The sequence below is a fragment of the Falco punctatus genome (assembly GCF_963210335.1).
Source record: "Falco punctatus genome assembly, chromosome: 3".
In the NCBI taxonomy this organism is placed as follows: domain Eukaryota; kingdom Metazoa; phylum Chordata; class Aves; order Falconiformes; family Falconidae; genus Falco; species Falco punctatus.
Window position 1 is genome coordinate 97,971,779 of NC_137582.1, and position 26,856 is coordinate 97,998,634.

General features: G+C 44.1%; 1 protein-coding gene across 3 annotated transcripts in view; it reads right to left on the reverse strand.

The window, feature by feature from the left end:
- JARID2 (jumonji and AT-rich interaction domain containing 2) overlaps positions 1–26,856 on the reverse strand; it is a 225,032-nt gene that overhangs the window by 11,988 nt on the left and 186,188 nt on the right. For all 3 annotated transcript variants that reach the window (XM_080381719.1, XM_080381721.1, XM_080381720.1), the window contains 8 exons: positions 18,349–19,366; positions 13,647–14,146; positions 8,378–8,470; positions 7,823–7,941; positions 7,592–7,662; positions 6,632–6,746; positions 2,210–2,315; positions 1,181–1,363 (listed from right to left, as the gene is read on the reverse strand). In XM_080381719.1, coding sequence (XP_080237845.1) covers positions 1,181–1,363; positions 2,210–2,315; positions 6,632–6,746; positions 7,592–7,662; positions 7,823–7,941; positions 8,378–8,470; positions 13,647–14,146; positions 18,349–19,366 — 2,205 coding nt within the window. The remainder of the gene's footprint in view (positions 1–1,180; positions 1,364–2,209; positions 2,316–6,631; positions 6,747–7,591; positions 7,663–7,822; positions 7,942–8,377; positions 8,471–13,646; positions 14,147–18,348; positions 19,367–26,856) is intronic.

Here is a 26,856-nt window from a genome sequence, read left to right on the forward strand (position 1 = left end):
CCCAGTGCAAAGCTCTTAAAAATTAATCAAAAGAAACTGTTCTTCAGAATTTGAGGCACCAAGAAGAGTTTTTTAATTGCTGCATAGTGATTTTTGTCTCTTACAGGAGTAGCATTTTCACAATATCAAACGAGTTCAGTAGAGTAATAGCTACAGCATATGGAGTTAATATACTTGTGTACCTTCAGACAGAAAAGGTTAGCTCAGAATACTCATTCCTTACCTACACACATATACAATTCCCACCTTCCCCCAAAATAAATCTGTAATAAAATAACCTTTTATTTCAAACTAAGTTAATATACAGTTAGTATAACCAGGCTGGAAGAATTCCATTAACCCTAAAGAACCAAAACCTAAATGTGGACATATTACATTTAATTGCTTACTAACCACTTGGTCTGAAGCTGTAAATGATAATTTACTAGTGGCTTAGCTATAAAACACTACCAAAATAGCATCTGTAACCCATAGCTTATTTGAGGAGGTTAGGAACACAGTTAGTGACATGTATTCTTTGTCCAAGGATGCAGAAGTGTAGCCAAAATCATGACGACTGGACAATTCACCTGTTTGTGTCTGCAGGCAACCTGCCCCGGTTAGTTGCGTGACAAGGGAACGGGAAGGTTTTTTTATTACATCTTAGTATCGGATGGGCTCCTCAGAGAACCTAAGGAGTTTTAAGTCAATTAAAATTGAAATTGCCCTGATCAACAGCTTTTCCTGAATGAAGGGGCAGAGAAAGAAGCAATACAGCTGTGAGTATTAACTGACTCTGCCTATCATAGGAGCTAACAAGCACAGTTATTCAGATATTTGCACCTGAGATTCTAATGGTTCTAGAAAACATCACTTTAAAAAAAAAAAGTAATAATACAATATATTATCATTAGCTCTGAAGGGATTTTTGAAAAGCTTCCTCGCAAACTGGTCTGCAGGCATAACATTCTCTGAATTTTTCAAATATACAGTGGATTTTAGCTCTCAATTAACAACTCGGTTGCTTTTCTGAAAACACTGGATCATCTTACGCCTGGCAGAACTTTTTAAATTTAGTAAGTCCACAGAAATAGACGTAGTTGTACTAGTCTCACACCGCTACTGATCCTGGAATGTCTGGTTTGCTGTCATTTTAGATGGCAGGGCCGTGAATCCATTTTAACTCCTTTTCTCAACTTACCTTGGCTGTTTTAAAGCCCATACTTGTCCACTGGGTGGTAGCAAAGTGAACTGTTTCAGAGACACTATAGCCACAACACACTTTGGACACAAAGGATCCAGGAAAACAGACCACAAACTGCCCGCTCTGCTGTACAGTACGGTGCACCCTGATCCCCTCCTTACACAAGATTTCTGGGGAGATCTGGAAAGACATCAAAGCAAAACAAAACAAGACACACACACACACACACAAAAAAAATATTAGAACTTTCTTTAACAGTTAGATTCCCTTCCTTACTGGGTAATGCCACATCCCACTTGTGGAAAAAAGCTGTGCTCTGCTAACAGCTCTGCTCCGTGCGCTTTCCCTCTTCCCTTCTGCCCATGCTGAAGTTGAGTATTTGGAGCGTGAATTACAGAAGTGGCTCTTTTGAAACCAACAGTTGAAACCTTTCCTTGCCAGAGAATCTCAAACACAACGCCCCAAAACATTTCCATCTACTACTACGGGCAGTAAAGCAGGCCATTCAGCTTGGCACCTCGATCTCCTCAGACCTGGCACTGAACCCACCTTGCTACTGCTCTTCTGTTAGAGATGTGAACATGGCTGGCCGAGGGAGTCTTGTTTGTCGTGGGGTCCCTAATTTATACTTAAATGCACCAAATGGAAATTGTTATCCACAAAATATAGAAGAGAGCCAAATATACTTTGAAATCCTTTGAAGTATTAGGCTTCTCATATCCATGCTGGCATCATAAAATGTCGATCATGGCAGATAATTGATTATAAAACACTCCCTTTGTGAGGTTAAATACATTATGGACAGTATTAAAAATGGACATTTATTGCACTGTCACGTTTATTTTTATTTCAACATGTGAGCCTTGTTAGAAAAATGCCACAGGGGTAAACACTGCAAGCAGAAAGTAGCCAGATTTTAACAACAGCCTCTGCAGCATGGTAGTACAATATAAATCCAAAATAAATCCCCAAGCAACCAGCCTTGGGTTCTCGGATGGGAATACCTCTCCCAGTGTTATAACCTACCATTACATTACTTTCAAGCATTTCCAGCCCTGGAGTGCCATTGGCTTGCAGCAGGGTATGTACCACATCATCAAGTTTGTTCTCCTCCGCAGCAGGAATGCAATACCTGTTGTTTTGTCAGAGGAAAAGAGAAAGATTTACTGTGGAGTAAATAACGGGCCACAGCTACACAGGAACAGGCAATTCAGACCAGGGCATTCATTAAAAGAAAGAAATTAAACACAGGCTTTCCCACACAGATCTTTTTGGTGAAACGCTGAGGTTTCGTAGAAAGCCATTTATTTAGACTCAGTCTGATGGTGTTCACTAGATGCCAAAGGACACAATATCCCCAAAACAGAAATGTGAAAACTCAGTGCTCTGTACAATCAGAGGAGAGACATCAGCAACAGAATGATGATTATTCTAATGGCACCAAAACAGCTATTTTTGGGCAGAAGCTTGCATCTTGTGAGCACCAATGTATGTTCTGTTATCTTTATTGTAAATGGTTGTATTTATTACCTGTGCATCAACCAAAGGATCTTTATATTTAATAATGTTTTCTGTTCGTAACAACCAGGAAACCACAAGTCACCTTTACTGTTAGTACACAAAGTAGCCTAAGACCTTCTTGCTTTGCTTACTAACCAAATCCCACATCCCTCCTCTCCCTTGCAAGAAAAGAAAGACCTGACTAAGAGCAGCCAAAGCAGCAGGAGAGATTTAAAACTCTGCTGGGTATGTGCCGAGCTGCACATCCTCCTCTCCTTTAGCAGCCAAGGAGGCAGCTGTCCTCTCTGTGCTCACTGCCAGCAGCATGCTCCCTAGGCAGAAGTGACAAGAAAGAACAGAGAGTCTCAGGTCTTGGCTTCACACATCCAGGGAACTGCTGTTTTGCTGGATGCAGGGAGGTGGTACAGTGACAACTGGCTGCTACTCTTGATTGCACCCCGCCAGAAGGGTAACGGTTCATGTCCACCCAGAAGACACCTCTTCCCAAGGTCTAGTAGCTGGTACCTGACAACTGTGAACTGAGCGGTGCAGCTTGGTAAGAAAAACCGTGCAAATCCTGGGATTCCCAAACCTGGAGATGCTGCCGTGCTATGCTTTATCTGTGACATTACTTTATTTGGATTTGTTATGCTCAGGCAAGTAAAAAGCATCCCCAGGTTTATCACGCCTTGCCAGTTCACTTCAAGCAATGAGACCTCAACCTGAAGCCCATCTGCCCCCAACACCAGACACACACACACACTCGGAGCCCTTTTTCCAAACCTGGCGACAAGAGAATTAATCTGGAAAGATTTGGGGCAAAGGGTACAGTTTACTCTTCACTCATTTGGTCCCTCCATCAATTTCATCAAGTGTTCTGCTGGCCTTATAGACCTTGTTAGGGTATTTACTTACAATGTGCAGGAATATTAATTCTGTATGCATCATACAGAGAGTTACCCTGCAGGCCGTAGGAGGCTGTACTTCCTATGATTTGCCTATTTCCTTACTCTTCACCGTACTGATGATAACTTTGATTTGTCTTTGTTGAACTTCAAGTCGAGAACCAGAAGAGATGACGGATAAACCTGTTTGCCCAGGTTTACATAGACTGACTCCTTACATCTCTGTTGACAATGAACAGGACCTTGCTAAGAAATCCTAGGGTTACAGAGTGCTGAAGTGCAAGAACTACATCTTGATAAGGATCAAGTCCCAACAGCAATTTTATATGCATGCCATGTATCAAATACTTTGTAGTACCTGTGTTCCTAACAGTGACAGTTTCAGAACACTCCATGTGTGTAGCATATTACTCCAGTTACACTGTGATCACAGATTTTAAACAGTGATGGAAATATTTCACATTCCAACCCAGAATATGGCAGAGCCCACTCCTCCCTTTTAAAGTCAGAAAATATAGCTGGAACAGCCAAAATATTCAAGCATGCAGTCCCTCTGGAGATGGGACCAGGAAAAACCATGGGAAGGATATGTGAGGAGGGGAGGCAGCGCAGGAGTGCATGGGACTATCGGACTGCTGGCAGGACTGAGGAGAATTGGGGATACTTTGCAACTGTGGTATACACGGCGATTTCACTAATTTGCAATTCTTGATGTACCTATAAAAATGAGAAGTGAGCAGCCGGTATAGACTTCTGAGTGTCTGGGGAAGAACAAGGCTTTCTTCTCTCTTTTAATGGGCACTGAGGACACCCCTCCCAGAATAAAAAGGTTAGGTCACTGACCTGCCCTGCATGCAAATTGAGTTCTCCCATTTACTCTTCAGGAGGTAAAACCTGAGAGATTAGAGAGTGACCTGAGCAATCTGCAGGTAAACGAAGCACCACTGATTTTAGTACCACAGGGATCTGTCCTTGGAAGAGAAGACTTGTGGATGCTGGGTGGACTTCACAAGACAGAGGAGAGTTTTGGTGCCCAGTGGCCTGCCTTCTTATCACTGAAGCAGCCACTGAAAGCAATGCTGTCAGGGCTACTCCAGGTATTATGTCAGGCTGAGAGTTATTAAATTCATCTTTTCCTCCATAAAGTTGGATACTTTATTGCAGTATTAAAAGTCGTAATGAGTTAATAATGAATACTAGCCTGACAATTCAGCCTGGCAGCCTTGATGAAGAATAAGCTTTTACAGACAAAGGAGTTGCACTTCTTCCTTCTTATGAGTTATTCCGGCTTACTCACCGTGTTTCATGAAGGCAATCATCCCAACTACACCTGAAGCTATGTCCTTCCACGTATAAGTAAGCCCATCAAGAAAATGCAAATGGCTCCTTTGGTTTTATTCTTCTCAGTTTGGAAAAACAGGAACAGTAGCCTTTCCTAAAACTTTGGCTGGCTGCATTCAAGCCTGTTCAATCCCAAAAGGCACATGCTTTGACAGGCACAGTATGAAGAGTGGCCTCAGAACTTAATTAGGGGATTCCTCAATGCCTTCTGTTTGGAATTTACTGTCATTTAAGAGTAGATGAATGTCATAGAGAGAAACAGACTCACCTAAGGTTGAGGACAATGTAGCTTGCTCAGCATTTTGTCCTGATAGTATATTATCATAAAAGATTACTGATTCACGGAAGAGGGAGAAGAGCCATGAAATGCCAATGACAGAAAGTGACAAACTCCTGGGTCTGCAGCATAATCCAGTGTGTACCTTTACCCCCTGGTATGATCACACACAGAGTATTTCTCCAACTTAAAATATTTAGAGATGAACTCCTGCTTTAATGGTTTCCGCCAGGATTTCAAAGCCTTTTTTTCTGGGCCGTGTACTTTCCTAGTGACAGCTGGGTCAGTGCCCCTGGCACCATCAGCAGCTGAGAAACATTAAAGGTAACAGCACCAGTACACACTTTGCACATGAATGAAGAGCAGCTGACTGCCACTGCCACCATGGGGACTTCTGGGTGCAAAGGGGGCCCTGAGGGCCTTCCCCTGGCACACCACTGAGGAGCCAAGGGCTCCAGTAGTTCAGTGTTCAAGAGAGGAGCTGCTGGAACTGCTGAAAGGGAACCAGCTTCTCACCTTCACACCAAGGCACCATTTAAGTACTTTTCTTCTCTGTTTATTGCATTTCCTCTGATCAAGAACCACAGCTACACTGCTTATCATTCATTGCTCTCACTGATGATCCTCTTGGGTAGTAACACCAGTATCACAAGAACCTGTCAGAAAGGCACATGACATGCCAGCAGCACCTGCTTCCTCTAATCCCTCCATCAGCTGTTGTACTTCCATTGCAATCTAACTCATCATCTACAGTAGTATGTATGCACTGCACTCGGGAAGGATTCACTATGTTCAAAAAACCATTTTTAAGCTGAGTATTAAGTCTATTTGCATGATTCGACAAAATATGAACTGCAGCTAGCAACTAACTGCTGATGCCCACATAGAGACACTAAAGTGACGTGTAATCCTATTAAAAATTATTATCATGTGATAATTTTTTACAAAAATTGTACGAGAGTAAATACTAGGGACGTGGTAGATACAGAGTTCAAAATGTTTTGCATAAAAGAAGAAAGCAGTGCCTATTCAGTCAGAGCATGGATTCAATTACTTTACAAGTGGCAATACAGAGCTAGTTGACAAGTGTCCCCGTCAGCCTAAGGAAAGCCTGCCTTGGCTGTCACCTGGCTTCTATGTCATGAAAACTTTCCACAGATAAAAGCCTACGTCAAGGCAGAAACAGTTTATTGCTAAATACCTTTGAACAGAGCGTGAAAGATAAAGTGAAACTTTCCTTCCAGGAAAGGGTGTTTCATGACTCCAGTTTATATTACATTTCCCCATTAAAACCGTAACCACACGCACTGGACCTTCTCTAGTGAGATTCACTCCCACAAAAGGCACTACACGAGCTGCTGCTAACACAGCCTCCAGCCAGCCACTGCGGTGAACGCAAAGGAAACCAAACACAGGAATACCTACCAAATGCAATCAGCACCAGTGTGTAAGTAGTCAATGTATGGAAGGTGATTTTGGTCTCGAGACCAGCATGAGGTAGAAAAGACCATGCCAATATTTAGCCAAGGAATTGTCACTCCTAAAACAAAAAGATTGAAAAGGAGTTTTGAGTAACTGCAGTTTCTAATTAAAAGATAGTTTGAGGGGACATTTCAGTTGAAAAACTTGTTCTACCCACGAGCTGACCATTAAGTTTTAAGTCTTCCTACCACAGTGAATAATTCACAGAGAAGTAATTTAACAAATTCAGCATTTTCCACTAACAAAGTATCTACCAGCCAATTACAGTGCCTTTGAACATATTTGTTTTCTAACAGCTGTAAAAAAATTTCATTCTGTAGAGAGTTTATAATACCCGTAATTCAAGCTCAACACCACTGATCAGAGGAGGATGCTTCATGTTGTCATGGGTACACGTCCTTGTAAGCAGGTATCCTGTTTCCTAGCTGGTTAGTGCAGGCTCAGCACCAGCACAGCAGACTGAATTATGCTTTCAGCTGATGTTTCTACCAGTGAGCTGCAATGGCAAATACACAGCTGGAGGAGTCGTGACAATTCTTTTAGAAAGCTTGTGTGCTGCTTCGCCCAGCGCGACAGACTTAGGTTTGCAAGGAAGGAAGCTGCACGGCTCTGTCCTTCGTCACCCTGACACAAAGCAAGAACACAGATACCGGCAACAGCAGAAAGAGATACAGCGAGTACAGCTGGTTCCTCCCAGGTATACAGTCTCAGCTATCCGTTAATTCTTTATCTGTACACCTGCCTTCATTCCTTTAAATAAATACCGCCTGCTACACACTACTGCGTGTCTGCCTGGTCAGCCAGCGAACAGAGGGGCCAGAAAGAGGGAGAAGACTTTGGTGACTACACCACCACATTTAGAGATAACTTAGACCCGATGGAAACGTAGGAAAGAGACCTTACCAGGCACAGCACCAAGATGTCGCAGGATGGATCCTGTATTATTAGGAAGGACTGTGAGGTTCCACCCATGCCTGTGTAAGGGGTGACAGAGATGCAGACACGTCAGTGCACGTTCCTGGTGCCAACATCCCCCGTGCCAAGCTCCCCTGCTGGCCTCGTACCCCGCCCTCTGCTCAGCACAACGGGGCAGCAAGCACAAGTCCACAAAGCGGGAGGATTTGGTGATCTTACCTTGAAAATGGTTCAGATTTTCCCACAGGAAAGCCACTCCCGTGGGTGTTGGTATCTACTTTTCCACAATGCACTGCTACGTGGCAATCTTTCTGTTCCACTATCCGCCAATATTCTTGCTGTGGTAAGAGAAAGTGGTAATGCATTTTTAATTCACCGAACAAGTTATCTCTCATTAAAATATAAACCCAGAAATTTACAGGGCTTTCATGACCTCAGTGTAATTCAACCTAAAACACCACTTAAAAATAAGAATATAAATACATAAAAGTAACAATTGTTTGGGAAGACAGAATTTAGATCCTCTTGACTCCTGTGCTTCAGCACAGGACAGATTAAGACTTCTTTCTCTCCTTCAGTTCATCAACACCTTTATTAAAAACATCAAAAAAAATTAAAAGGAAGAATCAGTACCATGTCCGTCTAACCATTTATTTTTCTCCCACGCTAGACAGCTTTAAACTGTTTATGGTAATGCCTGAACGTCAACTGTTCTGAATCCCCATACTCAATTCCCTGAAATAAAACTTTTACCACCCTGTGTGTTGGCCTCACCTCTACTTCAGCTACTGTAGGCTCCTTTGTGAAGCACATGTTCATGATGTTTCTTGCTGTTCGGTAGAAGGTTGTTAAAGAAACAGACCTACCCTGTGGAAAAAGAAATTAAAAGTGAAAAAAAAACCCACCCCAACATGCCTCCATTCCTCCTGACCACACTCTTTTCCCTATGTGATCAACCCAGACCACAGTAGGGGGAAAGAGGGCAACATCTCCAGAACACTGTGGGTCTAAAGCTCGTTTCTTATCTGAGGGAAAATACCTCAAAAGCAACAGAAATTTAATCACATTGAATCACCAAACCAACCACCTAGAAGGCCAATGGAATGCCCCCAGAAGTCCACGTATACTGCTTTGTCCAGCACAATGCTCTAGGTTTGATAATGACAGATGACAGACATGGCCCAGCTTTCTATGACAAGTTGCAAAGGACCCAGCTGGCAGCCCTACCTGCATTTTACAATCAAATCCAATACGTGATGGAAGGACCATGGCTATGCTCTTTCTATACAGAGAAACAGGTGAAAAAACCCCAGGAAATTCACAGAAATGTTCAACGTCAAACTAGTATTGTATGTGATGGAAGGGGGTTGCCAAACGCAGGGTTTACCAAGACTGCTGTAATTCCCTGCTCACAAAAACGAGTTATGCTCAATTCAATAAAAGCAGGAATAAAATGTAAGGAACCAGGACTTGTTATTACATGGCTGAGAAAAGTAAAACACAGTCAAACTGCCAAATGAGCGTGCTCTTTCTTGGCACTGCTGCAGGAGCTCTGCGAGAGGCTTGGGTTTCTGCCTGAGCTATACTAACTTTCTGGATACCTGCTTTCACACATACCTAGAACGCCAGATGCTCTGGGACGCGGCCTCAAAGGCTTTCAAGGCAGAGGCACAAGAACCCACTTGCTCCTTTCAGCCCAGAAATACCGGTATGCCCAGACAGGGACAACCCTATCTCGATCTCCACCCCACAGCTAGAGAAACATCCTGGGAAGCAGTGAGCCAGGAGAGCTGGCAGGCACCACGCTAGCTGCTGGGGCCATACTGGTTTGTGGGCATCACTACAGGCAGACACAGCCTTGCTACGCAAACATGAAAGTGAAAATATCTTTGACCCCTCACCAGATCTACTGTTCCTTCCTTTAACTCCCATCATGTCAACTGGTTACCCATCTGAGCAACCACAGACTTAAAAACTCCACGTAAATGAACATTTTATTACTCAGACTATTACCTTCCTAGTTTTTCAATTATGAAACAGATCTGCCAAACCACCTCAGCCTTTTCTTCTGCTGAATTTATTTAAGAACTATGCCCAAGAGTAAACTAGAAACAACTATACAAGCAGCTTTTCCCCCAGAGGCCAAGTCTATCGCTTTGCCATGCCCCTATGGTTGTAACATTGTCACTTTTTTAATTGAATACAGCATAATTAGCTGTAACAAAAAAGTTTGTGAAATGCCCGGGGCCTGGGGCCCTCTGATTCCCATAAACTTCAGAGTTGGATTCTCTGCGATACAATAAGCAATTTCCTTCATCTTTTAATGCCCTCATGAATCATTTATTGAGGCAGCCTTTTACAACAAAACCTCTCGTAAAATGCGGGACCCGCACCAGCAGTCATCACACCCGAGCACAGACTGCACCGCTCGCAAACCAGCACACGCTCTGCAGCAGCTTCCTCGGCACACCTACTCGCCTCTTCCTCTCGTCTTATACAGAAAAACAAGAGTAAGGACTCATCTTCCAAGATTAACCATGTCTTTCCATTTCTCACATATGCAGCAAGCAAGAAAAAAGGAAGTGGAAAAACTGAACAGTTCAGCCTTTTAAAATCGCATATACCCATTTCTTCCTCCGTCAAGAACTCGGTACGTTTCTAGTCTCCTAACAGTTGTAACATAAACTAAACAGCTGAGGGGGTTTTGTTGTCTTTGTTGTTTGGTTAGGGTTCTTTTTTTTAATCTGAGGGATCTCATAAAATTTTTTAATACCAACACAGAAAATAATCCAAAATGCATTTTAACCAGAACACAAAATAAATTGATGAAGACTAAAATACCCTTTTCAATGCCCTCAAAAATATCTCAGCAGTTTGACAACCATCCCGAGAGCTTCAAGCTCCTGAGCAGGGTCTCTGTTGCTGTGACAATATGACAGAGGAAGGTTTAAGGAATAAAATTTCCTATTTCCTGTCTTGATCCTTCTCCATAGCCTCTATGTTTGCCGTGAGAGCCAACCCAGAGCATCACCACCACCGAGCGCGGAGGGAAAGCACAGAGAAGGATGCTGCAACACTATGAATGCTGAAGACATTAAAGCAACCATAAACATGAGCAGAACACAGATTTCACAGTAAGTCACAGGCAGGAAGGACTCCTGTTAAGCAGAGTCCAAAAATGCCGAGTCCCTGGCTGAAGAGAGCTCAGCACGGGACTTCTGGGGCAGTTTCATGCGAGGGGTGGCCCAACTTGCGCTGCTGCTTTCTTCCGCCTGCCCCTCTAACGGGTCTGCTAAGAAGCCTGCAGTTTGCTCTGTATGGAAAAAAATGCTGTTTTCAGTCAGCTCCGGTACAGATTTTCAAATATTTTCAGAGCCAAAACTGGGGAAAGAAGAGCAGTGCAAAATCTTCCAGTAGATCCTGCTTTGATGACAGCAGCTTACTTCACGTACTTACAAGTGACGACGCTGTACGAGGTAGAAAAGCCATACATTTAGGAGTAAAGAAAGCAAGTGCAGCAGCCCGCAGCACACACTTAAAAAGCACAGCAGGTCTTACAGCCTGGCAAGGAGCAACACTGAAAATAATTTGGGAGCCCTGGCAGCAAGTCAGCTGAACACAAAGGAGATTTACTTTAACCTTGACATGCGATATGGTGGTAACTGCTCCTGGAAGACTGGATGTCTCGTTCTAAAAACATGTTCCAGCTCAAGCACGTGCTGACTGCACAAATTACTGTGTGAAATCCTAAATGTATGGCCCCTTCGTGGTCTGAAGCATAAACTTGATGGCCTAAACTGGACTACAACCACATGATTAGCATGTTCTCCTCCAGCCCTCGATCTATGGACAGGGGCATTTATCAAAGAGGGGGGGTGTGGGTGTGCTTTTTTGTTGTTGTTTTGTGTGTGTTTTTTGTTTTTAATTAGAATTAGCAATGTGTTTTAGAAAGGAACTATTACCATCCCTCCATCTGTGGGAACTGTAACATGAGGACACGTCTGTTAAACAACTTTCAGATTTTATCAGAAACATATTAATAGGTAAAGAACACTCCCTCCTCCACAGACACACGCACAGAAGGACACCATCATTCAAGAAAAAAAGAGAATGAAGGATTAAAATTCTTCTTTCATAAAATGCCATGAAGTACCCTCAGCTTAAATCTGTAAGCCAGCACCACCTCCCCTTCAGTTTTATTAAAAAGCCTAGTGATGAGCTGCAGTCATTTCACAAGTCTTGTGGATTACTCTGATGAATCAAGACTGTTGCATAATTTTGTATTTCTATGTCTTGAAGCTGCTCTAAGTGACATAACCAGTTCTCACCATCAGTCCTACAGGGCTTTCGGCCAAGTGCTGTGGAAATGATGCTACATGCCCCTCCCTGCACGCAGACTGACCCCCAGTAAGTCCCTCAGGGCGCTCCACAACAGGGATCTCTCCAGAAACCCCCTGCAGATTTGCTTCCCCCCCATTTTCTCCCTGGTCCATCGCCTGTGACAACAGTCCCCAGTCTGCACCACACACGAGCGTGGGGTGGGATGCAAACGGGCAAGCCCCAGTGTCCGGGAAGCGGCTGTCACTTGCGTGGACAACCCCAGGTGCTGTCGGGTGGCTCCGTGTGCTGCAGCTGCTCTGGTGGCTGGGGGGAGCGCTGGCCCACAGGCCCAGCCATGCTCATCTCAGCTTCTGGGCTCGGAACAGCAGTATTTCCACCGGGTATTGCTGGACCCACACAGGGTCTGATGCTGTCAGTATCGCCAGTGTTTTTTGGGCAGCAGCAGCAATTTAGGAACTCTCAGCCTTTTGGGGTAAAGAGCTGGGGCTCAGCAGACTCCGGCTGGTTATACTACCTGTGCTAGTCTAGAGGTGATTAGGATACTGCTCACAAATCCTGGTCTTACTTTGTGTCTTCTAAACTTTAACCTGGGACTCGCACTGGCCCACTAAGCCTGAGGTTGTTCATACAGCAGTCATGGTAAATTGTATCAAATTTTTCATTTAACATCATTAAGCACAGGATATTAAGCACAGAAATGCCACTTCACTACTCACAAATACTCCTGTCATTAGATAAGCTTCTCTCCAACAGCAGCATGGCAAAGAGATTGCTTTTCAAAGGTGGGATTGAGGCCAGAGCTCCTGAGTTAAAGAATTTCGGGGCTGACAAATCGTAACAGGCTGCAAAAGAAACCTGAAGCAAGCTTTTAAAGCCCAAGTCATGAGCTCATGCGGTCCCTAAATAGCTTAACAATAAGCCACTTTGGGCTATCTGGCTTCATTTCCTGGTGATGGAAGTGAGATGGGAAGGGGAAGAACAGCGCATTCCTGTACTCGGCACAGACACTCAATGCTGTATTTCTCTCAGAGCACGGCTACACATTTCAGCACAACTCAAAACTGCACTGCAAGTCGCAGTGCCAAGTCCTGCTCCAAGGTAAGAGACTGCCAAATAAAAGCGAGTGGAAGAGTCAGCATTCCTTCGCAAATGGATGTACTCGGTATGTGGAGGACTGAGCGTCCATGTGACAGTTACTGCTGAGCAAAATCTGGCACCATGGATGAAAATATTGTTTGCATTTCAATTTGTCCTTTCCAAATGTAGTAGTATTTCTAGTGATGTTAGTTTTGATGTGGAGTGCTACTTCACTCAACAAGAGACTTGCAAGAAGGAGGAACAAGAAAGCAGAACATTACTTTAAATGTCACTAGAAAATGAAAATAAAAACTGTCTGCAAGGATAATTGGGCAGAACTATTCAGGGAACCTCTCACAAGGAGATGAAGAGGGGCAGAGCCCAGTGCATCCCGTTACGACAGTTAACACCTTCCAGCTTTTCCAGACATCCCACAAGAGCCAGGCAGATCAGGATAAAGCCACCGGACCACCCAGCTGTGATAGCCGCTGGCTGTGCTGCTGCCTTGGGGGTGGCACTGCAGCCCACCAGCTCTCCCCAGCCGGCTGGGTTAGCACCCGGATGCCACCCAGATGACAGCACCATCAGTTCTGCAAAACAAAATCGGCAGAGCCCGCCTCGTTACCTTGTATATACACTTGTGTAAGTCGCTAAGAACTCCCTCCTCCTCCTCCTCGTCCTCCTTCGTGGTCTCCTTTTCCTGAGCAAAGAGCCGCCGCCTGCCCGTCTTCAGTGGGACGTCAACTTCTTTCAACTTGTTGCGGAAGCCATTTTTGTGAACCACGCCGTTGATGAGTCCGTTTTTGGGCTCAAACCGGGGCAAGGAATGGAACTTGTAGGCATTCTCCGAATGTCCCTCCAAAGGTCCTTTCCTCTTCTCCAAGATTTCCTTTTCCAGCAAGACCTCCTTCTCCAGTTTCTTGTGCTCCTCGGGGGAGAGGGAGTCATAGGAGAGCAAGTACTGGCAGTAGGCTTCTTGCAGCTTGGCCAGCCTGTCCTGTGCAGTTTTGGGGATGCGCAGCATGTCTGCCAGCTTGTTCCATTTCTTGAGGTCAGTCACTTGCTGCATCCCCCCCATCTCGTTGATCAGCTGGACGAAGCAGGCCAGGTCGAGCTCACAGCCTCCTGGGGTCCACGTGTGCCAGGCAGCAGAGGTGGGGAAAGGGAAACACAGGAGCAGGTTAGGAAAGCTGCAGGCGGCTCACATCAAGCATGCTACTAGGCTGGGCACATACAGGATGTGCCACCTGTACGGCTCCGGGCACCGGTACAGGATTGTCCCTATTTTGTACGCCTCCTGCTAAGACAGGCATGTTCCACTCGTTTGCTAGCTTAATTCATACAGCAGATTATACCTTGCTATTTGCAACAGCCTTCCTTACGGTTAAATTTGCTCTCCTCCTTGAGTTTCATTCCCTTCTCTCCTCAGACCACCCCCAGCTATCTCCTGACACGTCTTTCCCCTGGTCATTACCCAGCAGAAGGGGAGAGAAGAGCTGCCCAGTTCTTTAAAAACCCACATGCTCCCACCCTCCCCTTGCCCACCACCAGTCCCACGTCTGGTTTATACCAGCAAGAAGCAAAACAAGTGTCGAAGATGGGTACTGGTAATCAAACCCACAAGTACCTATCCTTTCTGGAGGTGAACCATCAGATATCTAATGGCTGCACAACGATTTGAATACAGTTAGTATTTAAAAGGACCACATAACATCCTTAATTTCACTACAAGTAAAAAAAATCCTTAAAAAAAAACCAAGGGAGGCAGGGGGCTTGCTTGGGGTTGGCGCCTGCATTAGAAAGTTCCAGGCACATCATCCTTCCAGTTTGAGACCATTCATATTTTATACTCCATTATGGTTTCGTACATTTTAAGACGACTAGCACATTTCACACTCCAGACAAAAAATAAAGATGGAGGATTATACAAACTGCAGCATAAAAAGCAGCCAAATGGATGAGGAACAATAAAAGAAACATCATAAATACTCTCAAAGCACAGAAATAAATCATCAGTAGAAAGAGGGAAGAAATGGACCAAAGACCACCTACAATTCAAGAGGACACTGCTGAAGGAAAAAAGAGAATTAATACAAACTCACATTAACACTGCTGCCACCACATTGTCCCTCCTTGCCCTTTTTCTTTGAGACGAGTAAAAAACCATTACGCCATAGCTGTTTCAGAGCACTTAGAAATGCTGTTATACAACAGAGAAGTGCCAGAAGCAGCATTATGGTAAATATTTACTGCAGGATGCAAGGCTAGAGCATCTTAAGGGCCAGTCGTATCATCTTGTTTGCTAGCGCATGCAGCGTCACTTTTATTACTTTTCTCAGACTACCCTGTGCTACATCTTGGACACTTCATGGGCGCTCCCAGTTTTCCTTCTTCCCTTCGCTCCCCCTCTCGTGCCAATCCAGCAAGGAGGGACATTCTGGGATGATGAGGGCTGTGACTGCCACAGAGCAGTGCCAGGGGCTGCTCGCCAGCGCAGCCCGCACAGGGCAGAGGTGTGACAAGAGGGGACAGGATTTTGGCTGCAGCCAAAACCAAGGGCATGGCTTTGAGCAGCATATGACAAGGGTGGAGGCAGGGCTGTGGGGCAGCAAATTTATCCAATTTAGTAATTCTTTTTCTGGGGGGGCTGTCAAAATGGTCAAGTCTTGAAGGTGAGAAAAGGTAAACACCACTGGATAATAAAAGAAAGGGGAAAAAAAACCAACCCAAAACCCCCAAAAAATTTTCAAAATATTTTCCTTCTTTCCTCTTTAACATTCCCCATAAAATAACTTTCAAGCTGGCCTCTATTACAGGCTGTTACTTTTTTAGTCTAGTGTTTTATATGCACAGTTCACAAATAAGCTGAAGGCATAATTCAAGATGGCTTTCCATCCCAATAGATTCAGTGACCTACAAAAACCAGAGTAATATATTCCTAACCTTGAAAGAAGTGTGGTCCAGGTTTAACATTATATGTGTTCTCCAGTGGGACAAATAGTCCACACCCAGCTCAAGGCTCTAGTTTCAGTACTGTTTATGAGCTATTTAAGAAATGCCATTTTTTTCCCGCATCATGGAATGGTTGCTCATAATCACTCGGCAATACTATGGCTCAAGTAGCACATCATTCAGTCGGAGCCTCGCGAATCTGGCAGATCCTCCACAGGGCCAGCTACAGCTAAAGGTTTACAAAGTGGTCTCAATTATAATTCCATTTCACACAGTCATAACTTTTGGAAGCATTTATATCTCAGCCTGATGTTTTCCAGGATTGACCTAAGCTTGTGGCTTAAACTTTCCTTGAAAGGCTGAAGGGGGGTGGGGGTGGGGGGAAGAGTTTTAACTCCATTTATAAGCACCTATAGCAAAATGGCTTAAACAAGAGAACTGGCAGATGTTATGCAGAAGGTGTTGAATTTCTTTTTAAAATTATCTTAATTTCAATAAGTTGGAAATATTTTTAAACTGCCTAGTGAGCAAGCTCATTTAAAAAAAAAAATAATCCTAAATCTTCGGGTATGCATTTAATACCAAATGCTGGCACTACACAAGTTGTTGGCAAAACTCCCACATACTTCAATGAAAATGTGATTTGGCCATGAAAGGAGGGACATGTATGCGTGTCTACTTAAATAAGTGTGCACTTAACACCAGATTATTTTATATTTTTCCTGCTGGAATCAACAGATTTCTCATCGTTGTACACTGATGATCTCAAGCTTCTTTTCTCCATTTTGTTTTTAATTTTAAACACAAGACAGGTAGGAAATTAACTGCAGAAAGGATACATGGAATGCAAATTTTTTAAGAGACCACTGTTTACTCTGGTTATATGGCACCCAGCAGAATAGAATCCTTGTCTATTAATTAGGCTCTTAGGTGCTTAAATAATACAAATAATTAACAGTAATGCCATCTTAATGCTGAGTAAGGTATTTCATTAAAAAGTTAACATTGTTCCAGGAGCGTTAATCGGGCTGTCGTGCACATTTTCTTCTCTCTCTTGCCAATGTAAATTTAATTTGTTGTTCTTCTCTATTAGCATACAACCATTGCATATATTAGGCATACAAAATGTTCACTTATTGCTGCTTGAGTGATTTTAATTTTCAGATTTCCTTGAACATTTTTGCATGGCTATTGCAACAGAGCACTAACCCTCGTTCCTCCTCCTTAAATTCTGACATTTCTCTGCTGTGCCCTGCATCAGTTCACCATAAACTCTGCCATCTCTTTGTGCTCTTTTATGCATTTTCACTCATGTACCATATGTGATATAAAATACAGTTTGAAAACACAGGGGGGTGGGAGGGTGGGAAGTGTTGTGAACAGTTTAAACAGAAAAGTGTGTCCTTTAATCCAACTAGTGTTGATAGCTGCCTCTGATCGGATAATGCCTCAAAGGCAAAACTCTAGCCTCAAGTTGCAACATGCAGGTCCTGTAAGCTCCGACTCGAAACACTTCAAAAACAAAGGGAAGGGCTACACAAAAATTAAAACCACAAGTTTGTTACTATGTCATGGCTGCTGAGGCAGTACAGATGGAGGTGGGTCATTCAACAGTTCATTTGTATGCTGCTGTTGTCATGTTTTTACAAACTATTGTCACATTTTTGTCACGTGTCATATTTGACAGCAGACCATAAACCAAGAATTCTGTTAAATAAGTGATTCTCACTCAGGCATTAGCCCTGGCAGACACCTGCTGGGAGAAATAATGAAACCTCCATTTTGCAATCAACTACATTTTACTGCCTATTCTTGACACTTAATGGTTGTTAAATGTCAGCAGGTCACTGCAAATTTGTGATTTTAAGTGTCTGAGTACCCAAACAGAAGTCAGTTCTGAGATATTTTTTTCCCCTTGGTTAAATGCTTTTAAAGGAAGGTGGGGGGAGATTTGTATTAAAGCTTGGCAGCATCGCAACCTCTTTGGAAAGGTCCAAAAGATATTCTGAAGCAACATTTAAAAACATTGAATAAAATACAGGTATCAATATCTGTAGTTGTACTACCTACAAAAATAAACAGCAGGGAAAGGAGAAGATCGTGAAATCTGGAGACCAAGACACCACACCACGTTGGTTTTTTTCCCGGGTGAAATGAAGAGCAGGCCGGAGGAAAGTGGCGATATAAAGTCTCCCTGGAAAGCTCTCCGACAACCTACCTGCATCGTGCCTGACCGATGGATAAAGAGAGAGACCCAGAGCTCTGCAGCATTAATTGAACAGGGGTTCGGTTAAGCATAAAGGCAAACGGAGCATAAAGTTGTATACGGACACTAACAAGCAGCGGCAAAAGGCCAATGAAACCACAGCCCTTACCTATGAGCGGGAGTTCGTCCATGGTAATGCCCTGAGATTTGAGGTGCTTCTTGATACAGGCCAGCCGCTGCACGTTGGGTCCCCAGCGCCTGCCTAGCTTGTGTATGTGCTGAATCTGTGTCACAAACCGCATTTCATCATTTAGCTTGCACTCAGGTCTCCAGTCTGGAGGAGGAATCACCCTGCACATCCCATACTTCTCTACCTGAGCTCGGACTGACTCAATGTATATCAGTGGGTCATGAAATTCCTTGGTGGAGGGCCTAAGGATGGGAATCTCCCCCAGCATCCCCCACCCAGACTTACTACTGCCCTTTTCGTGCTTTCCCATTGAGTCTTGTGGCTTGTGCAAGGACTCCGCTTGAGAGGTAGAACGATTTTCACAGGAGGCATTTTCAGTTTTGCCATGTGCTTGTTTCCCTGGCGTACTCTTTCCAGCAGTGGCTCTTTTCGGCCTATTTCTTTCCAAACTCTTCTCTGGCACTTCCTTTTTAAGGTGTCCATTCAGCAAAGGCTTTTCTACGGCTGCCTTTTTGCTGGCAGCTTCTGCCAAGTTGATGGCCCCTTTCATTCTCTTGGTGGGCGACTGTATTTTGTCTATGTGATTCGTCTCTTCCAGCCTCCTCTTCGAATTGCGCAGCCCCTCCCTTAACTGTCTCCCCACCTCCTTAGTGCATGTCTTTTGGTTCAACTTGCCATTGACTTTTACACCATTAACAGCGGCATTGTTAGACTTGGATGCTCCAAGGGATAGCACCTGTTTGCGGGTTTTTGCATTGCTACTTTCTATTTTCCCTGAGATTGTGTGGTTGACAGGTGAACTGGGTTTGTGGTGATTTAGTTTGGTTTCCTTGACCAGTTCTTTCTTGGCTTTGGTGTATGTGACAGTTCCCTTTGTCACTGTTGCAGTGTACTTCACAGTTTTGGACGGTGAAGGTCTGACCTCTCTCATCTTTTTGGCACTGGCTGCATTTGCACTCGGAGATGACATTCGAGTGATTCCGTTGACTTTAGAAACCTGCAATACCAGGAGTGTCGCACGGGGAGCAGAAGGAAGGAAAAAGAAAACAGAAAAGTAAATCAATAACATTACCACTCAGCCACGGCATTCCAGTCGCTGGACAACCATACTCTGCAGTCCTGACTCCTGGCCCCTTTGTACAATCCTCATATAACAGTTTCCACCCAGGCAAGAGGAGGGACTGGGCATTTATAATAAACAAGTACAAGAGAACTGGTGTTTTTTTTTTAAAGAACAAACTGAAGAGTCCCCACATAGCAAATTTTGGAGGGTACGAAGCCTCTGGCATTCAGGGTGAGCTCCCTTGCACCACCCCCTCTTCCCTGTCTGCCTGAAAGCCTGTCACGGTACCACAAAACACAGGTAGCTCGATTTACAAACTAACACTTTCATTACATTCTTTTCTGGCCCTCAGGCACCACCTCTCTCCCACCCAACTTCCCTTAAGTGCACACACAGTTTAATACTTCTTCGCAGACAAACTAGCCAGCGTATACTATCTACTCAAACTGCAATGGACACATCTTGCAAAAAACACACACTGAGATTGAAACTAAACCTCTGTCTATACATACACACATATAAAAAGAAATATTGAACACATTATGCATCTAACAGATCAGGACAACCATGAAGGATCCAGTCTATCACATATATAAAATCTTGGGAGGCATCTTGTTCCTGAAGTTATTAATTTGAAATAAAAATGCATACAGCAGTTCAATGCATTTTTTGAAAGTTTGATATCTGGGCAGTTTTGCTGACACACATTTATTAGATCATATTCATCACCCACTAAAATGTCATTGCAACTTGAAATTGCTAGACTCCACTGCTTCCTGTTAGACATTTAAACCCAGCTATGAAACTAGAACTTATATTTTCACTGTAAGACGTGTTAAGCACTGAAAACAACCCTCAGCTTCGAAGGGAATTGTTACAGCTCAGCACTGCCAAAGCTAAGCTCCACTACGAAGAAAATGAAGTCCAAGTTTAAATGCTGAAATTTGTTTGAGGTTTAAACATTGCCTTCTCACCTCCTTAAACTACTGTAAATGCAGAAAAACATACCCCAAAATTGACAAACATATCAAAAAATCAGAATCGTTTTGATTAAAGTGCTCAAAGAGAAAGCATATAGTACAATCAGCCCTCATCAGCACTCAGGTGAATAACACCATTCCCGCAAAGTTATAATACTTCCCTGTGGGATTTCAAATTCCTTGCCAAATTCGTAACTATGGAAGCTTCCTCCATATAAATGCAAGAATTGTCTTCACTTATAAAGTAAGGATAAACTGTTATAAAACAGGGATCAAATAGAGACTGAAAAGATCACACTATGGTCCTGTATTAAGTGACTTGCAGAAGAGGAACTGGAACGTGGGCATTCTGTGTACACACACATGTATGTGTACAACACACGTTCACTGTGTGCATTTTCTCCTTTGTGCTCCAGAAGCTGGAGCAGGTATGACATGCTTTTAAAACCCATCCATATTCCTGTCCTTCCTGTGCTTCCAAGGTAGAAACAGTTAAGGAAAATCCAGTTAACTGATGACACCAGTTTTTACCTTGAGCTTTCCAAAGACATATGAGATATCATCTTGAAAGCAAACACTTGCTAACAGAAATTCGTTTACCCATTTTCCTTGAAATTCAGGCAGTACTCTGCATTTGAAATGGAGGCTTAGGTTTGACTTTTACAGCCCTTTTTCATGCTGCAGAGCAGACCGGGGTAGAGCTGCTAAGACACTGCCTCTTGCCTGCAGCAGTCAACATCTCTGGCTTTATAAATAGCCAAGAACATCGATTACAGATTTCACCTAGACTAATAGAGAAGAATTGATTGAGAACTAGAAAGGAAAGGTGATCTGGGTGACAGTGATCATGAAATGAGTTTTCATTCTAAGATGTGACAACAATAGAGAAAGGACAAAGACTTAAAAAAAAAAAAAAAAAGGCAAACAAAACAAACAGCAAAAAAAAACCACCCCAAAGCAAAGCAATTCCCACTCAGAGGAATGGCAGAAAACACAGGCCATTATGCCTTTCACACAGTCCTCTAATGACTGGAAAATTAGAAGAGAATCACAGTAAAAAAGTGGAAACGTGATTACTTGACTAAGAGCAACTATGCAACAACAGCAAAAGCAGGCATGAGTAAAATCAGAAAGGCCAAGGAGCTAAAAAAACTTCACTTTCATAAAATGAAACAGAAAAAAAATTATAAATACCTTAAAAATACCAAGACGACAAAGAACAGCAGAGATCAACCACTATACAAGGAAGGAAAACAAATGCAAGTTTGGCTAAGGTGTTTGTGCTTCTTTTGCATTAGTCTTCACCAAAAGTACCACTGGTTGAATGCTTACCAGTTACCTAACATAACCAACCAGATACATAACATAAGCAATTTCAGCAAAAGAGCTAGGAAGTAAACCCCAGTAAGCTAAAATGTACCTAGATAACCTTAGGGCATGGCTCCTGGAAATAAGCTGAGGGCAGGTAAAGTCTAACTTCAAACCATAAAATCATTCTGGAACAAACTATCAAAAAGTTATTTTGTAAATACACAAACAATAGTAAGATAATGTCAAAAAAAAAGAATACAAGCAACACAAAAAATCCTACCCATAGTTTTGCCAAAATAGCACATCAAGCTTATTTAATCATCTTCTGGTAGACTCCTGGCTGAGCAGGTAAAGAAACACCTCTGTTTCAGCAGGGCTTCCACTGTGCCACATGGCATTCCGTTAAACAAGCTCATGAGACACGTCGTAGACATTACTATAAATAATTACTCTAAAGCGCTTCACAAGGGATTAAACAAAGCCACCCTCAAGAGAAGTTACTGTTGTCATCGTTCACTGCCATCCTTGGAGAGCATTTCAGGTGACTTTCTGCAGGGACTTGTCTTGGCCTTGGCTCTACCAAGTACTTCCATCAGTAACTTGGATTATCATAAAATTTCTCAGTGACACACACCTGGAAGGGGCTGTAATAAGCCCTCTGGAGACAAGGTCCAAATCAAAGGCAATCTTGAATAACTTATTTCAGAACATTTCTACAATTTGAGGAAGCGCTACTTTTAGGAAAGACAAATCAAATGCATGTAGGGGAAGGAGGAGATAACATCTGGGGACCACAGCGAGATGCAAAACACAACAGTAGTACAAAGCACACAAGTCACTTTCCAAGACCTATTATGAATTCAGAACGCTGAAAGCAAGGGACGGGAAAGCACCGGCTTCCCTGACCAGGGCTGGACCCAGCACTGGGCCCACACTTTGAAAAAACTTCAGACAGTGGAGTAAGTCTAAAGGAGCACAAAGCGCTCAAGTAGTTGGAAAAAATGATCTCTACTGAAAAGCCAAGAGAGCTGAGTTTATTTGGTCTGAAAGAGAAGCCTATGGGAGAACTCTATAGCAGTCTTCGATTCATAAGGAGCTCCTCTGAAAAGAGACAGTAACTGCTTTTTCCATGTTCACTGGGAAAAGCAGGAGGAAAAAAAACCCTTTAATGGACTACAACAATGATCCAAGGCACAACTAGGAAAACATGCTCAGTAGCAGAAAAGGAGAACGCTGGAAGAAGCTGTCAATGGCTGTTGTGGAGTCTCCTCTACCAGAAGGTTTCAAGGAGGCCACAGCTATACCTCAGAGCAAGTAGTCAGGCTGCGAGGAGGCGTCTTGTCGCTCCAGCCTTCCTGTGATTTTTTTCTGAGGAAGTTGTGACCAGAAGCCTGAAGGGCCACCTGGGGCACTCCTTCAGCAAGGGGTGGTGGCACAGGGCCTGAGGGCAAAACACAGTCAGGGAGAAAGTGCTTGTGGAGAAAGGCAGAATCCCACAGCTCCTCTATTTCAAAGGAAAACACACCATCAGCCTCATCAGCTTTAGGACAGAATTAAAACTGCCAAGATACAAAACCCTGCAAAACTGAATTCATCAAGAAAACAGCAACTTATCACAATTGTTTGAAGTTGTTAGAATACCTCCACACGAGGGCTTAGATCTCTCAGGACCAAATCTTGAACTGAAAAGGTATATAAGCTTTGGCTATCTAACCTCCAATCTTAAATTATAAGCACATTATTCTGAGTTTGTATTCAAACCTAGTGATTACTCCAATGACGAACAGCACCTGAAGTAGAGAACATCTGGCTTTGAGAATACCATAAGGAGTTCACTTATTTCTCTCTGGTTGCTAACTGAGGAGACCCCACAAGAAACAAACACCCCTGCCAACTTCCTCAAGACCATCATCTTTCTAGAGCAGACACAACTCGATGGTTTTCAAATGCTTCTCCCTCTTCCCTCCCCGGATACCCACAAGTATCTTGAGTGTTTTCACAGAGGACAGCATAATGTTTAAGATGCAGCAGTGCTATATAGACAAGAACAGACCACACTTCAAATGGGAATAGGCTGCAACAAATGTCTTCCAGCTGGAAACAAGTACAACAAATAAGGTGGTCACAGCCCACCATCAAAGCAACAGGTGGACTCAGGATTTCACACTGACAAACGTGAAAATCTGGCTGGTCAGTCACCACCTACATGTTCTTGGTCTGTACTTGTTTCTGAGGACACATGAGATGATTGGAACGAAAAGAAACAAGAAATTGTGGTAGGCATGTTCCTACCTTTCTACTGTTGATATGTCTCCCCCTAAACCAACCAACCACACAGAGTCAGCCTAAAAAATTGGCCACACTGCCAGGTGCGCAGGTTCACCAAATGGGGGTCTATGACACAGCTCCATCCCGAGGCATTGCTTACACTGAGCACATAGGGAGGAAGTAAATTAAATTCAAACAGAATCACAGAATCATTTAAATTGGAAAAGGCCTGTAAGATCATCTAGTCCGCCCATTAACCCAACACTGCCAATCCACCACTAAACCCTGTCCCTAAGTGCCACATCTACACATCTTTTAAATACCTCCAGGGATGTGACTCAACCACTTCCCTGGGCTGCCTGTACCAATGCTTGTCAACCCCTTCACTGAAGGAATTTCTCCTAAAGTCCAGTCTAAAACTCCCCTGGCACAACTTGAAGCTGTTTCCCATTTTATCCAGGCTGAACACCCCCAGTTCCCCCAGCCCCTGCCCCGCTCTGGTCACGCTCCAGCCCCTCAGTGCCCCCCTGCAGTGAGGGGCCAGAGCTGAGCCCAGGGCTCAAGGTGCGGCCTCACCAGTGCCCAGCACAGGGGACGGGCACTGCCCGGGTCCTGCTGGCCACACTATTGCTGACACCAGCCAGGGTGCTGCTGGCCCCCTTGGCCACCTGGGCACGCTGGGGGCTCATGCCCAGCCACCTGCTGACCGGCCCCCCCCAGGCCCTTCCCCGCCGGGCAGTTCCCAGCCCCCTGCCCCCAGCCCGCAGCGCTGCGGGGGGTGGGTGTCACCCGGGTATGGGACCCGGCACGGAGCCGTGTTGAACCTCCTACGAGTGGCCTCGGCCCATCGGCCCAGCCTGCCCAGACCCCCCTGCAGAGCCTCCTGCCCCCCAGCCCATCGACACTCCCCCCAGCTTGGTGCCGCCTCCAGCTTACTGAGGGAGCGCTCGATCCCCTCGTCCAGGTCATTGATGGAGACATTAACCAGGCCTGGCCCCAGCGCTGAGCCTGGGGAACGCCACTTGTGAACGGCCACCACCTGCATGTCACTGCATTCACCCAGCCAGTTTTCACCCAGCGCAGAGTACGCCCGTCCAAGCCACCAGCAGCCAGTTTCTCCAGGAGAACACAGTGGGAAATGGTGTCAAAGGCTTTACTAAAGTCTACGTAGGCGGCATCCACAGCCTTTCCCTCACCCACTAAGCAGATCACCTTGTAGTAACAAAGTGACTGACATCAGCCTTACAGACTCAAAGTCTTGAGATAAAGGTGAAACTAGGGATACCAATAACCTTATTTTTGCTTTTCAGCTATCTTCTCAGTTTTGCTAACATGTATTTGTTTTCAGACCACTCTTTTCCCCACTTCACTGAACAGTTGCCTTGAAGTAAAGATGGTACAATACATATTAATTTTTTTTTGTCTTTTAAAAAGCAAATGAGACCAGCACATAGTCCTGCAGCAATGTGTTGGATTTGATCTGGACACACACCTCTCCATAGCACGTAGAATACAGCCTCCAGACACATACATACACAAAACAAAGCCAACAAGCAATGTCTTATATAACAACCCCAGTAATAACAGCAACATTAGCAATACGAACGACAGTTTTGGTCCCAAACAAATTCAGGTTCTGCAACTGATCTCGAATTCATTCATAAAAATACTTCCGCACTGATAGTTTTGCAGAGCTAAATTACCGTCTCAGGCCAACAGAGGGCCCCATTGAACTGCAGTTCCTTTGCCCACAGCCCCTTTGATGTAGGGGATTTGCGAAGACAGCAAGGCAGGAAGACAGGGAATGCATGACAAGTGCAAGGGCACACCAGAAGAGGAAAGAAAGAGAGGAAAAAAGAAAATCTCCAGTAACGTCTCGTGTTTTGCCTTTATTTTCTGTAAGGCTGACCAAAATAAAAACCACACACATAAATAAACCATGTAAATGCACATGAACAAGGAGCAAAAACATACTGGAAGAAGGAGGAATGTACGACTCACATCCTCAGAAAACAACTCTCCTTTTGGATAATAATGAAAAAGTCAAAAACTCGGGACAAGGTCTGAAAGTTTAGCAATGTCACATAACTGTTAAGTGTAAGGTTTTGTACAAGCAAAGTCTTTCTGTCAGACAACACGCACAATCCACCTTTAATTCGTTACAACCACATTTAACTTGGTAAGAAAGTACTTATGTTACTATGGGTTGCAGAAGAAAATTCAAATGCCTACTCATTTTTAAAAAATAAATAGAAAAAGATGATCAGCTCACCTTACAGCCCCCTTACTTTCTGAAGCTTGAGGACTGTACCGTGATGAGTCTATGTGGTGTGACTGTTGCTTATACTGCATTGCTTTAGAATTTCTCTCCATTTTGCATTGCACAATTGAAAATCATAGAATTATAGAAATATAGAATCATTTAGGTTGGAAAAGACCTTTAACGTAGTCAAATCCAACTGTTAACGTAGCACTGCCAAGGCCACCACTAAACCCTGTCCCTAATCACTGCATCTACGTTGGTTTTAAACACCTCCAGGGATGGTGACTCCACCACCTCCGTGGCCAGACTGTTCCAGAGCTTGACAGCCCTTTTGGTGAAGGAATTTTTCCTGATCCCCAATCTAAACCTCCCCTGGCACAGCTTGAGGCCGTTCCCTCTTGTCCTGTTGCTTGTTACCTGGGAGAGGAGACCGACCCCCACCTCCTGCAGCCGCCTTGCAGGGAGTTGTAGAGAGCCATAAGGTCCCCCCCGAGCCCCCTCCTCTCCAGGCTGAAGCCCCCGGTTCCCCCAGCCCCTGCCCCGCTCTGGTCACGCTCCAGCCCCTCAGTGCCCCCCTGCAGTGAGGGGCCAGAGCTGAGCCC